Below are 15702 nucleotides of genomic sequence, written 5' to 3'. Positions count from 1 at the left end.
TTGTTTTTATTTTATTATTATCTATATCTCTCTTTTTGGAACATGTTACTTCATTATGTGTCTGTTGTTTTTGTTGTTTTGTTTTTATCCCGAGTGGATGTTATATGCAAAAGCTAATAAAAATTTGATCACAAAAAAAAAAGAAAATCGAGGTCTATGGATTCCTTGGGCCATGCCGAATCCGAGGATATCGAATTTGTCAACATCGGATGAACCACGTGTCCGCCATTTTGAATTTTGTCATAAATTGCAATATCTTTTAAACAATTTGACATATGCTAACCAGTTGTCATTCTGTTTAATGTGGTTCTTCAGTTATCAATTTAACCATGAGCTTCATTAGCTAAAATGGTTAGCATGCTAAGTAATGCGTTTTTTGTAAATTCTTTGTTACACTAAAAGTTCTGTTCCACAGCACGTTGAACATGTGTCTTGAAGTAGCTCAATGTGTAAAGCCAGGTACCTGAAGAGCCCTGTACCCAAAGATAGTTGGTTTGACTCCTGGGTGGAGCAGTTTTATGAAATAGTGTGTTTTGATTCCTATATTGCCTCTTAGATTAGACATAAATGCTTTTTGTTTCATGCTGTGTTCATTTTCATCTAAGCTTCTGTACATTCTGAGTTCATTCTTGCCCATAATTCTGAACCAGCTGTTTCATGTTTGTTAATTTTCTGCTGTTTTTACTCTTTCTGCTCCGTATTGCGTTACAGCATGATGAGCTGCAGAATCATCTAAAGTAAAGTTAATAAATATAAAATTCAGTGCAGTTTTATTAAAATTCTTCATTTTGAGTTCATTTTCACATGAACTAATGAACTTCGGCAGTTGTGCCAACATTCACCTGCACAGTGGTGCAACGAGTTGTGAAATGGACACTGGGCCCGGAGGTCGTGGGTTTGAATCCCGTGTTGGGGGACTTTATACAATTGTGTGTAATGAGTCATTTTGATTCCTTTTTTATCCAAATAAGCATAGTACTAATCTTTATTCCTCTTGAATTAGATACAAGTGTTTTTAGTTCATACTGTGTTCATTCTCATCTCAACTTCTATTTTCATTTAATATCCACCTGTCCTTTTGAACCAGCTGTTTTGCATGTACATTCAATTTCTGCTGTTTTTGCACTACCTGCTCCGTATTGCGCTACTGCCCCTTCTGGTGTTTGGCCCCGAATTGCTGCTTGCAGCTATATTTATACTTGTTTTTGTTTACTTTTATTTTAATTTACAATATACTGTAGAATTTTAATATTGGCTGTTTATTGGTTGTCTGCCATAACATGAAAGCTTGGCAGTAACAGTATTGTATCATTAACTAAAACTAAAACTAGTAAAATTGTTTTTGAAATAAAGCTGAAATAAAAAAATAAATATTAGATTAAAATACTTCAATGAAAATTAGAAGTGTTGCCTTGGCAAGTAGCTGAAATAAAATAAGTTTAATTTTACTTCCTAAAATTACTAAAACTGAAATGAATAAATAAGCTAAATTCAAGCTAAATAGAAATTCAAAAATTAGCTAATTCTAAATATTAATACTATAATAGTATATAAATAATACTAAATTAACACTGAGTCAGAAATAATACTGGTGCATCCTTAATATTTAATTTTTATAATAACATTATGTTCAATAGCATATTAGTTTTTGAGGTGGTGTATTAAAGTCTCAAAATGTTGGTATAATGACAACCCTATATTTAAGTACTGTATAATATAGTCATTTCAGACCCAGAATTGTAAGATAAGTTCTAACAACCTCATAATTCGCACCATCTACAGAAAGAGTTTCCCAAAATCCCTGTGGTCTAATTTGCGATATAATACACTAGCTCTATATCAAAGTGCCTTTTCTTATTTCAAAGCGCACCTAACTGGCCCAAAGATACTGGTGCAGACACATTGAATTCTTATCTGCAGCGAGGGCACAGATCCAGCTCAGTCACTGCAAGGACTCAAATGGCTTTCAACCTTTTAGTCTGGGGAAAAGCTGCTCTGAGATGCACACAGAACCGCTATTTGAAACCTTCAAAAGGATTGTTTTAATTTACCAAACCTTTGTCTTTTTTTCATTGTCCTTATGTTGATCGGCAAAGGAGAAGTTTAGCAGAAAGTTTAATCTGCTCTTTTACATATAGTCCTCCAATAAGAGCAAAAATCAATTTTATAAGTTTTTTGCGAGGAACTTTTTCCACTATATGTGACCCTGTTTTCCTCTGTTGTTCATTCCTATAGTGTCTCTGGCTTCCAGTACCGTAGGACTGGCTGGACAGGTGGTCCACACAGAAACAACAGAGGTGACCCTCATTAGCGACTCCATCATGGGCTTTGGGATCCAGCTCCAGGGAGGAGTCTTTGCCACAGAAACCCTGTCCTCTCCACCGCTCATCGCTTACATAGACCCCGACAGCCCGGCAGAGCGGTAAGATCACCAAAGACGATTTATATTAATCTCCAGTTCTTCTCCAGTGCCTCATTTGACCTAGTTAAAACTCTGGGTTTTAATATTCCAGATGCCCTTCCTCACACCGCAGCGCTCGGTGCGGCTTAATTGTTTGCATTATCAGAGAAGTGTGAACTTCCCTTTGGGAATTTTGAATATTTAATCTCAAATCTGATTTTGATTATCTGAACACATCCCAAAAGCCCACAGTTATTACATCACTGCGCTGTTCTCGCAGCTTATAACTTGTCCTCCGCAGAGCCACATCTTCATCGATGATATAATGCGATGATCACACATGATATATAACTGCCTGGCCGTGACGATCTGATTTCCAGTCTGCTTGGGCTGTGATTGACTACGCCGTTACGTGATAGAGCAAAGCACTTAACTATAATTACCTGAGCGGCAGAGCCTCAGCTGGCATCCAAATGAACTTGCGCGTCGACTGAGGGGATTTACATCCCAACTTCACTGTAATTACTGACCTAAGCAACGGGGATGACTTCTCGCTGCCAGCTTAAGTTGTAATTGTAGTGATGGACATAAAGCTTGTAATGTTGGTGATTTGATAAAGACCTACCGGCGTTGGGGAACAAAAGTGGTGATGCTGTCAACTTAACTACATTTTTCACTACTGTGTTTACAATAATGTAGCTTTTTCCAGTAACAAGCTTCTTAAAGTGATATTTTATTTAGTATTTTATTTTTGTTTTTATTTTGTATTATTGATCTCCTTGTTGAAGACGAATACTGCTATCAATGCAAAAATATAATACTACATATAATAGGGTTGTCAAAAGTACCGACTTCGGTACTTACTGAATTTTTAAAAAATGTGACCATACCAGCATTTCCCCGTAGCATTTTGAGCGCTGTTGAGCACAATTGTAAACACCTCTGATTGCCATCGATATCGCCATCCAGCGGGATGTTATTTCTTAATAACAACTGCTAAATACAAATAACACATGCTCATCCGCATTACTGAAGTCTGCAGCACTATACACTTGCAAGGAATGGTTTGCGTTTGGTGAGCTAATAAAATATTAAAACAGTCAAATCAAAATTTTGTGTACAGTTATTTAATTGTGTCATCCAGTATCGTGGACTCTCTCTTGTTTCATACAAACGCAGCTGCTGCAATTTTGTGACTATTGTTTTGTACATTGTTTGATTATATGATAACAAACAGGTAGGATTTTAAAAGTTTCATCTCTGATCAATATCTCTTATTCCCATAATTATTTAAGTGGCTGTACCGTATATATCCCTTAAATATCCATCTAGTTTGAACTTGCCACGCTAGCAACTGCTCGCTCCACGGAAGCTTTGCGTTTAAAGAACTAATAAAATATTTCGGCTAATTATCAATATTTCATGTCTAATTATTTAGTTGTGTAATAAGTGGGATAATGTACATCCAGCCAGTTATTATCTCAGAATAAACCCCTTCAGGCTGATTCAAGACCTTTCCACTTCGCATTGAGGTCCTGATCACCCTGTCAGGGTTTATTCTGAGATAACAGCCAGCTGGATGTACATTACGTAACTAATGCTGTCAACCTCTAAAATAACAAAAAAGCACCACAAAAGTCAATCTTTCCCTCCAACATAGCTCTAAAAATCACAAAACGCCATTGGTTTTTGTCTCTAATCACAATGTGACATGCGACAATGTGATTTTTGTTGGTAGGGATGCTAGCAGCCCACGCTGCATACCAGCATCCAAAACTCAGCATATGCTTCATGATGACTAGCTTTAGTGGAGTTTTTAGCTGAAATCAGAAGCAATATTGCTTCTGTTTGGCTCATATAAGCCATTTTGGAATTCAGTAAATATTGTTTTGTTCCCTCAGCTATTAAAAAGTGCTTTTACTCTGACCTTGAGGCAGGAGCAAAGAGGACGTTTGTATTTTTTGCATAAAATGTCACATCCACTCACAAATGTCTATTTAATGGTGCCAGCTGGCATAATATAAGTGGTTGGCTGGTCTATGCGAGACACTGCCTGGGTAGCACCACCGCTCCCTCTGCAACTAGTCCATTATTTTTTATGCATTCAGCACAGTTAGTCTGTTGGCCAGTGTAAGAGGAATGTTGTGCTAAATCTGCTCTCTGTGCGCAGGTGCGGCATCCTGCAGATTGGCGACCGCATCCTGTCAATAAACGGCATCCCCACGGAGGACAGCACACTAGAGGAGACCAATCAGCTGCTGAGGGACTCCAGCATCACCAGCAAAGTCACACTAGAGATTGAGTTTGACGTAGCAGGTGGGGACACTGACCGATTCATCAATTGCAAACCTGTTTGGGGATGAAGGATCCATCTGGGCACATCCCGCGTTCATTCTAGTGTGTTTTTTAAAAGTTATGCCACAGTTTGAGAGCCCAACCATCTGGCGACTATCTGATGTATATAAATGATTAGTGCTGCAAGACAAGTGGCCTGTAATTTAATAACTACTGTTTCCAGAAGGAAAATACAAAATCCAATGCACATTCTCGAATTTTTCCATCTCGTGCTGTGCTTTGGCAGTGTAATCACAGTACGAGCCTGTAGTCCTTGAGACACGCTGTAATTAGCTTGTCGTCCTAGTGTTTTGTCTTGTGTAATTTGGTATGATATTTAATTAGTTTCTTTTATTTAGCTAATCAGAAATCTTTTAAACTGTGTTTGTGATGACTTCAAAAGGTAGTTTCAGCCTTAAGGTACTAGCACAGACCGCCTACTGTCCTTTAACCATATGCTTATTGCTCACAAAAACAAGTAAGTTTCTCTATCTAAGCTCTAATCTGACTATATGCAACTTCTGTGAGTAAGGGCTTAAATTCTCTTTAATCAGATTTTTATGATTTGTTTTGTTTTTTGTGAAGAAATTAATACTTTGATTCTGCAAGGATGGATTGATCAAAAGTGACAGTAAACGCATTTATAATCATTGTTGGGGAAAGTTACTTTTAAAAGTAATGCGTTACAATATTGTGTTACTCCCTAAAAAAGTAACTACTTGTAATGTGTTACCTCAACACTGTCTATAATATTGTAAAAATAAATGCTGTTCTTTTGAACATTTTATTCATCAAAAAATCCTGAAAAAAATTGTTTTAAGCAGCTGAAACTGTTTAATAACAAGAAATGTTTGTTGAGCACCAAATCAGAATATTAGAATGATTTCTAAAGGATCATGTGACACTGAAGACTGGAGTAATGATGCTGAAAATTCAGATTTGCCATTACAGGAATAAATTACATTTTAGAACATATTAAAAGAGAAAAACATTACCTTGAATTGTAAAAATATTTCACAATGTTTCCGGGTTAACTGTATTTTTGGTCAAATAAATGCAGCCTTGATAAACATAAGAGATTTCTTTCAAAAACTATTTTAAAAAATCTTACTGTCCCCAATCTTTTGAACGGTAGTGTAAGCTATGCATACCCAACAAACGTTTTAATTGAATTTGGAAACTTTTCATCATATTTTTATAACAAGGCATTCTGTGACTTTGAATGTCAAGATGTCAAACCAATAAAATGTAAATATTTTAACACAGAACAATAAAATATTCTTTTGAAAGGATGTGCTGGAAGGAGAACAACTTAATAGTTATTCTTTATAGTTCAGGCCAAGTGGTTGTTTTGAAAGACTCTTTTGTTGATTTGGAAGAAATGAGTTGGCTTGAATTACTACATGATCATTTCAAGAGCAGAGGCCTTTATGTGTAATGGAGGGTCACTGGAGTGCAGTGCGTTTTCTTTCTTTGAGTGCTTTGACGCTTCTGTCATTCTTTTTGATACTGACTCACTGCCCAGAGGAGAGGGACATATTTTATGGAGATTCTTTCCCCCTCTCTTCTAGAATGAGCTTTCTGGGCTTCTGTCAGAAAGATTGTTCACATCGCTGCCTGAGAGAAGACTGAATTTTTACTAGCTGTCTCCATGTCACTTTAAAGTGATAGTTCACCCAAAAAATGAATGTTTTGCTGGCATATACTCTACTTTCTGTCTTGCATGTAAATCAAAGGAGGTAAAAGCTACCCACTATGGTCCCCATCCAGTTTCATTTTATGGAAAAAAGAACATAATGCTAAACATCTCATATTGCATTCCACAGAAAAAAAGAATTAAAATCATATAGGTTTGGAGCAACTTGAGGGTGAATAAATGATGACAGATATATCATTTTCAGGTGAACTATCCCTTTAACAAGTGTTGGTTTGGTTTTTCACCTGAATGTCCACATTTCAGTTTCAAAATGGGCTATAAGTCCAAACTTGATAGAACTTGAAAATGATTACATGGATGGACCTGAATCTAAAAATGGACCTTTTTGTTTTTCTGTCCTTGTCTCATCCAGAATCGGTCATCCCAAGCAGTGGAACCTTTCATGTGAAGCTACCAAAAAAGCCAGGTGTGGAGCTGGGCATCACCATCAGCTGTACGTATTCTTCTCTTAGTTCTTCTATGCATAATAATGGTTGTTCTTACATGACCTTCTATCCTCAAGGTGTAAGTTGTATTTAATGGTGCATGTTAAGGCAAGAAACCGTATTACTATTGATAATACATGTACTTGGGATAAAAAAATTTGAAAAACACAAGGTCATGAGTTTGATCATATATACTGATAAAATATATAACTTATTAACTTAACAAAGACACTTTTGATACAAGCATCTGCCAAATGTAAATGTAAGAAAGTATACAGTGAGGGACTGTTGTTAAATAACCTTATAATTTCCCATGATTCCATTAGAAGCTTTAAAGGATTAGTTCACTTTCAAATAAACTTTTCCTGATAATTTACTCACCCCCATGTCATGCAAGATGTTCATGTCTTTCTTTATTCAGTCGAAAAGAAATTAAGGTTTTTGATGAAAACATTCCAGAATTATTCTCCTTTTAGTGGACTTCAATGGCCTCCAGACAGTTGAAGGTCAAAATGACAGTTTCAGTGCAGCTTCAAAGGGCTTTAAATGATACCAGACGAGGAATAAGGGTCTTATCTAGCAAAACGATCAGTCATTTTCGAAAAAAAATTCAAGTGTATATGCTTTATATAAACAAGTGTTCGCCTTCTAAGTGCCTCCGCCAAAACCACATTTCCGTATTCTCCAAAAAGCTTACGCTGTATGTCGTAGGCCTTCACTATTCTACTTACAGAACGAAAGCAGCACCAGTTTCATTTTTTCCATAGTATTCTACTACTTGCGGAAGAATACTTCGCCACTTAGAAGGCGAACATTTGTTTATATAAAGCATATACATTTAAATTTTTTGACAGATTGTTTCGCTAGATAAGACCCTTATTCCTCGTCTGGTATCGTTTAAAGCCCTTTGAAGCTGCACTGAAACTGTCATTTTGACCTTCAACTGTCTGGAGGCCATTGAAGTCCACTAAAAGGAGAATAATTCTGGAATGTTTTCATCAAAAACCTTCATTTCTTTTCAACTGAATAAAGAAGGACATGAACATCTTGGATGAAATGGGGGTGAGTAAATGATCAGGAAAAGTTTATTTAAAAGTGGACTAATCCTTTAATTGCACTCTTATTTGCCTCTTCAGCATTTTTTCTGTGCATTATCCAGGCTACAAATTTAGAAGACTTCACAATTGGGTCTTTCTTCACTCCCTATATCACAGAGATATAAATATGTGACATTTAACCCTTGTTTCAGTTCCAAAGACATTAAAGAGACACAACTGGGTGACTTATTACTGGGGAAATAATGTAGCTGTTGCTTATTAGGGTACTGGGAAAAAAAAAAAAACCTTTGTGGGTTTGTGCTTATTTATTCCATTTTTGAGGTATGTAAGAACCTTATGAAAAGAAGTGCCTAATTATTATCTCTCATTTATTGTAATTGTAAATTTAATTGCTAGGAACAGACTGTAGGTCATAGTGGCTGCTTCCAGAAGGCAGTTGCATTGTATTGTTGTGTTGTGTGATGTGTTTTTTGTCTTTCAAGGCACCATAATGTCACATCTAATGATCTACATTGAATTCAAGTGAGCTTTAGGGATAACCAATATAATATTTTGTGACTACAGTTCTTCTTTCTCTCTAGAAATGGAGTTGAAAACAAGAGAAAATTGGCTACTTATACTTTTCAATCATTCAGATGCCATTTGTATTTTTTCATCCATTAGCTGAACACACATAGAATTGTGAGATATTTTTAAAAAGCCCATAAATGGAGCTGTCTTTTATGGAAATAAATACCAAACTATTCCCTCCTTCCACCAAAGATGCTGTGTCTTCTCCCCTGTTGTGTCATTCGTTTATCATCACCTGAGTTTTTGGAAAGGTGGTTCTAGACTGATCTGCCTGCGAATTCAATCTGTTTTCCGCCTGCAGTCAGGGGCTCTGCAGAGCTCCATTCGTAAACCCCACGCGCCCAACGCTCTAAGCCTTTGCCAGCTGCTTCATCAATGCCCGCCCGCGTTGTCAAGCGAGAGTGATTCATCACCTCATCCCTGCTCGGTTTTGTCACATTGACTGTTTTCCCCATTACGGCAGTATGATACAAACTTTCTGTTATTAGCCAGAGTCTTCGTGAGATACGTTGCTGGACCCTGTGCAACAACCCCGCAGTAATTGCTTCTCTCTGAATCTGTAGAGTTGTTTACCTCCAAAGCAATTCTGCCCGGCATCCTCTATGCTTTCTAAATAATTATTCATTACGTTGCTGGCATACAAGTTGTGTGTAGTCCTCACATTTGTTGCTAATTTGATGGGGCAAATTCTCCCAGGATTGGCTATGAAGATATACTGTACACAGTCCAAAGATAATAGCAAAGGGTTCCCAGTGAAGCTTCTTTGTGGGTTTTACAGCTGTCTGAACTACTTTAATGAACCAAATGAACTATTTTGCCTATGCTAAAGTACCGTTGTAACTGCTTTTCAGATCATTAAAAAAATTCCCTCAACTGTTGGTTCCCATTCCACTGCACCTTCTCAAAATCTCCATTATATCAATTAACATAATAGTTCATCCAAAAAGGAATGTTTGTTTTTATTTACTCACGTTTTTTTGTTCCAAAATGGAATGAATTTGTTCTATGCAACACAAAAGAAGAAATTCTGAAGAATATTTTGGTTGTGAATATATTGAACGTGCAGTTACAATGAAAGGTGACTGGAGCTTTCTCAAGATTCATAGCTGCAAAAGCAAGTTATCATAAAAGAGCTCTATATGACTCTGCATTAGAAACCATATAATTGCTTTGTGTGAGGAAAAGACTGAAATTCAAGGTGTTATTCACTGATCATCTTCTCCTCAAATGAGCTTTTAAATCTAGATTTGCTGCAACAATATCGAGTCACTAAGTTTACTTTGAGAATCGGATCAGACCAATTCATATACAAATGATTCAGACCTGTTTAGTAAACTAGATAATGAATCAAAATATTCATATTGAATGGAGAATGAATCAAATGAATGAACTGAGTCATTGATTGAGAATGAATCAAAAGAGTCAATGAATCAAAAGAATGATTCATTCACAAATTAGGCATAAATGTATAATAACATAAACCTTAGATTTGTTTGTCTGTTCCTCATAAAAATAGTCTTTTTAAAACTTGTATGCCCAATTCTTTGTAAATGCATAAAAAAAAAAGCAGCATGAACATTCATAAAAATATCTTCTTTTGTGTTTACAGAAGAAAGTAAGTCATATGGGTTTGGAAATACATAAGCAAGTAAATAATATAATTGTAATTATTGGCTGAACTATCCCTTTAAGTGTTGAGTGGCTGGAGATATTCATAAAGGGCTAGTTCAAGAAAAAAAAAAGAAATAAGTACTCACTCTCATGTCGTTCCAAACCTGTAAGATCTTCGGAACACAAATTAAGATATTTTTGATCAAATCTGATGGCTCAGTGAGGCTTCCATTGACAGCAAGATAATTAACACTTTCAGATGCCCAGAAAGCTACTAAAGACATATTTAAAACAGTTCATGTGACTACAGTGGTTCAATCTTAATGTTATAAAGTGACAAATACTTTTTGTACGCCTTTTGTAACAATATCTAGTGATGGGCGATTTCAAAACTGCTTCATGAAGCTTCGAAGATTTACGAATCTTTTGTTTTTCGAATCAGTGGTTCACAGCAAGTATCAAACTGCCAAAGTCACATGAACATGAATTTCTAAACGTTTCGAAACACTGATGACGTAACTAAGCCTTGTTTACTGAAATCACGTGACTTTGGCAGTCAGATTTTATCAAAAATATTAACCAAAGATGAATGAAGGTCTTACAGGTTTGGAACTACATGAGAGTGAGTAATTAATGACACAATTTTCATTTTTGCGTGAACTAACCCTTCAACTATAATGAAGACAGTGTGCTAGAGGAGATGTACAATCCCATTCTATTAAAGCAGACCTCACACACACACACATATATGTAAAGACATATATAAAGAAAGTCTGTTCAATTATGCCTCCACTTGGCTCAGGGCCTGCAGGATGTCTGAGAAAGTCAGCTTTTATGGCTTGGAATGAGAGAAAGAGAGATGTAGACTGTCCTATCCGCATGTCGATTTATGTATATGGGCTTCACCGAGCTCTTGTGGCCTTCCTGAGCAGTTTAATGGCTTTCTGCTTTGTGCCTCTGCGGGGTCTGTATTTTACAGGTACTAATAAAGCTATAGTGGGACACGTTTATAGATGTCTTGTTTACTTCTCCTTAAAGATTACCTTGTCATTTTCTCCTGGTGGTATCTCATCTGCTGTGGACTGGCATATGAATGATATACACTGCAAACTAATCTGAGGTCGTTTTAATCTTATTTATACTAATTTGTATGATGTTACATGCAAGTTGCATACTTAATACATTAAAAATAGATTTTAGTCAGATTTCATACATATATGAATTGGGATTGTAAGAACCACATTTCACGTTTTTGGGTCTTACACTAGAGATTTGATTTAAATAAACAAAAAGAAATTGAGTTTTGTTGCCTAAAACGGCAAGGTTAATTCAAATAAATGCTTTTGAGGATCACCATGGTAGTTTTACTGTATAAACTGGATCAGATGACGCACATAGCAAAAGTTTACTTCCTGCAGTTTTTTTTGTTTGACCCTTAGCTTGTGTAAAGATTTGCATTCACCTGAGCAGGCAAGGTGCAAAGACTGCGAATGGGCCACGCTATTTATCATGGTTAGGCCAAATAGCAGTGCAAGTAAAAGGGGGAAATGATGACAAATCAGCTACCATCAGCAACAACAGTGCCACCGACCAGGAAGCAGGCAAAAGATGGCTGTGCCCTTCCATTTTAAATGTCATAATATAGCTTGTCTGACAAATAAGAATCATTTTGCTGCTTGATTTCCAAAACATACCATCAAACTGAGTGCCTATTTTTATAAGAAGTCATTCCTCTGTTTTTGGCTCTGGATACTTGCTATAAAATTCATCAGAGCTTCACCGAGTTGAAAGGCTGTGCTTTGATGTGCACCATCTGAAGGTGACATCACACCGCTGTAATGCAGCATATGGTGAGGTGCCTTTAAGGCCAGCGGACATGCGCTCTCTTTGAGCTGAGCAGAAAACATGATTATTTCTTTAGTCCGAGAACTTGCTAACATTTGGAAATTGAATTGTCAGATACATCTCAGCACCTGCATTGCTGACACTTTGACAATTTGCTCTCAGATAGCTTGTTCAAATCTAGCTCGCTCTGACTGACATCTTTAAAGCAATTTCTTTCCTCTTTTAGACTGCTAGTGCTGTAGCCTTTACCATCGAGACTGAATCTTTGGCCTTTTTCAGTTGAATCATCCTGAACTTAAATTTCTCTTCCAGCTGGCAACTTCTCTGACTTGCTTTGTAATTTGAAAGTGGAAATAAAGTAGCTCTAATTTGGGTCTCCTTCAGGTCATAATTATTAAGAGCCATTACAGGCTAATATATATATTAAGGGAGTAACAGTACACAAACAGGACTGTTCAGTATGTACCTCGGTATTAAAGTCACAGCAGGGGGTAAAAAACTAAACATAAAATTGCTTCGTTTTTCTTCTTTTATTTTTTTTATTAAACCATGTGTCTCTTTCTTATGGTCATGAAACCCTAAACCAAATTTTCTAAGATTTTAATGTTGTTATGTGTGTTGAACATCATAGAAGTCAATGTTATCATCCGTTAGTTTTGATTGTAGGAGAAAACTAGTTAATTTGAAACCTTTTTGTGCAATTTTCAACTTTGGGGTTTAAATTCATCTTTGTGTCACAGGATGTGAAGTTTTATTGTACATATATATTGAATAATTAAGACATTACTAACAGGTAAAGTAAATATAATGAATATATAAGCTAATATAGAGCATATATTTAGTGAAATTCTCCTTTCTGTAGTTTTTCTCTAGTGAACTAAATTGCTGTGGACACTAAATGACTTGCCTGAGGTAAATGTAATGCTGTGTGAGAACCGAACTGAAGCGTGAGATCCGTACTATGACGGTTCAAGACAAATACATGTACCGTTTCACCCCTAATAAATATATATATACATATATACACAAGCTTTTCGGTCAATTGGAGCTCGTCTTATTGCAGTTTGGTTCTCGAACCATAACAACCAACCAAAGAAAACCTCTGGGACTGTCTGTCTGTCTGTCACAGACACATGCTCGGCATCTCAATGCGTAGAGCTTAAAAAACAGACCTCTATAGGGCAGCATAGGACAATCACTGACAGGCTGCATCAGAATTGATGATGATTAAGCTGTGCCACCATCTGGGAGGCATATTAGGTTGAAAAGTGAGCAGGATTAACAAAAAAGTATATTTTACTTATTCAAAGTGAAAAAAGACATGACCTTCCAGTTTGTCAATGACGCACTAAATGAACATAAATCACCCTGAGCTCTGACTGAGGAAAAAAATGCTCTGGCGCATCACTCTAGAAGTTTGATATAACACCTCCAGATGCTCCTGGTGGGCTAGGGAATATATGACATGTGATTATGCACTCACATCTGTCCCCTCAGTAGACCAGAATATGAGCTGCTAAAAAGCTCTATTTTCTATTTCATACTGATGTAATGGCTTTGTTCCAACTCATAGAGAGCTGGCAGCATTTTAGGCCCATTTATATTATTATACATATATGATTCTAAAATGTCTGGAAGCACAAATTAGTTAAATTCTTTAATTATTTTGGACAGTGGCTTTAGAGTTAAAAAGGTTCATAACCACTGTCCAAGACTTTCCTGCCGAAAAAAAGAGAAAGAAACTTAAACCAAAGCCTAGCTTATTTGCTGGGCTTAGCTTGATCAGGCTGGCATGTTGGCAGGATTTAGAGGGGTTTTAACCCCACTAAGCAGGGCAAACCATCTTAGGCTGTTTTTTTCTGCAGAATGCTTACTTTATGGTTAAAAATATCATTTTTATATATGCACTATTATTTGCTGTAAGATTGCCATCCACACGGCACTGTGGAAAATGTGCATCTCAATTGTCAGTCATTTGGAGTGGCATCTTTTGCAGTGTCATCATGTCATTCCCCATGCCAGAAAAATGAAAAATAGACAACAAAAACCATCAGTTCTGACTAGACTGGACTGACAACTACTTATTAATGCTAGCGAAAGCAACTAGTTCTCCACCAACCATCTGAAGAGGCACTACAAGTTGACACAAAGCTCTTACTGTGATTTACTCTCTCTAATTTTAAAGACACATTTGTCAGCAAGGCAGAACCTTTAAAAGTACTATACCTTCAAAAATGTTAAGTTATAAACTAATGACTCACAGTTAGATAATCAGCAGTGTTGCCTACAGAAAACGAGTGAGGTTGTGATATTAAACAAGTTTGATTGTTCTCTTCTCTCTTCACAGCTCCTTCCAGTAGGAAGCCCGGAGATGCGCTCATCATCTCTGACATAAAGAAAGGCAGCGTGGCGCACAGGTACCGCCTCACGTCATTGTCTTCCACCATATCTCCTTTTAAATGTATAGAAAAATGCTAATCTCATGCAAAACAACTCATATACAGCCTCCAGCACACTTACACCCGCCAGCATCTCAAGCTTTGCTATATTAAAAAATACATAATAGATGGATTACCTTTTATATTCGAGTGTACAATGTTTCACTCAATATAACATACTCTAAAACATAATGCCCATCATCAAACAAGTCCCCCATCAGCATAAAATACACACAAACAAAAGTTGAAAAGTTTTTGAAAAAATGTTTCACTGTTTCAACAAAAATATCAAGCAGCACAACTGTTTTCACCATTAATAATAGTAAGAAATGTTTGAGCACCAAATCAGCATAGTAGAATGAAGTAAGAAGTAATTGCTGCTGAAAATTCAGTCTGGCATGTCAGCACTGCATTCATTTCTGAACTCTCATCCAAATCAGCACTTCATCCGTGCCTTAAATAGCTCCAACTAGACCCAAACGGCTAATATAATGACATCTGTGCACAGAATTGAGCTTGACTACAAGCGTATGCTATCTGCATCGACTTGCGAAAGCATTCTTATGCATATAAATGCTCATTTTCTCCAGGCTACAGTGGAGAGCTTCTGATTGAGTGCGGCTGGGAGAACGTGTAACCCTCCGTATTGACATAAATCTTGGTTGCCCTGAGGAAAGGTGTAAAGTGCTGTTTAGTTGTTGATTGTGAGGTCTATATGGGGCTGTTTGCAGTAAAATCTAATCTAGCTGCACTTCTCTAAAACTAGCTTATATTTATTTTCTTTAAAATAACATTTCACTCATAACTCGAGATACGGTACTCTTCAAAAGTTTGGGGTCAGTAATATTTTTAATGAAAGTGACATGAATTAACCTATCCAGTCATTGCACACACACTAGGAGTAGTGAGAAGTGAACACACACACACTGGATTACACACATATTGCACATCCACTCAAACAGTGGACACACACACTCGAAGCAGTGGCACTGGGGAGTGATTGGGGGCTAGGTGCCTTGCTCAAGGACACCTCAGTTGCTTCCTGCCGGTATTGAGAATTGAACCCACAACCTTCAGGTTACCAATCTGACTCTCTAACCATTAGATCACAACTGCCCCCAAAAATGTAGGCATGCCACCTAATAGTCAACTAAACGTTAGTCGACGAGAAGAGGCTTAGTTGACCAAAATTGTATTAGTCGCTGAGTCGCAGGAAAAAAAATAACACAGGAAGTGGCAAAGATCATTAACAGCTGGACATCCAAACGCTTACCTATCATTTATCGACCTCAAATATGGCTTA

General features: G+C 36.8%; 1 protein-coding gene across 9 annotated transcripts in view; it reads left to right on the top strand.

Annotated features, from left to right (window-relative positions):
• grip1 (glutamate receptor interacting protein 1) overlaps window positions 1–15702 on the top strand; it is a 297915-nt gene that overhangs the window by 256217 nt on the left and 25996 nt on the right. For all 9 annotated transcript variants that reach the window (XM_067390984.1, XM_067390986.1, XM_067390988.1 and 6 more), the window contains 4 exons: window positions 2236–2422; window positions 4572–4717; window positions 6805–6885; window positions 14309–14378. In XM_067390984.1, coding sequence (XP_067247085.1) covers window positions 2236–2422; window positions 4572–4717; window positions 6805–6885; window positions 14309–14378 — 484 coding nt within the window. The remainder of the gene's footprint in view (window positions 1–2235; window positions 2423–4571; window positions 4718–6804; window positions 6886–14308; window positions 14379–15702) is intronic.

The sequence above is a fragment of the Chanodichthys erythropterus genome, chromosome 8, assembly GCF_024489055.1.
Source record: "Chanodichthys erythropterus isolate Z2021 chromosome 8, ASM2448905v1, whole genome shotgun sequence".
NCBI lineage: Eukaryota > Metazoa > Chordata > Actinopteri > Cypriniformes > Xenocyprididae > Chanodichthys > Chanodichthys erythropterus.
The sequence above is the reverse complement of the archived record's forward strand: the minus strand, read 5'-3'. Positions and strand labels throughout refer to the sequence as shown.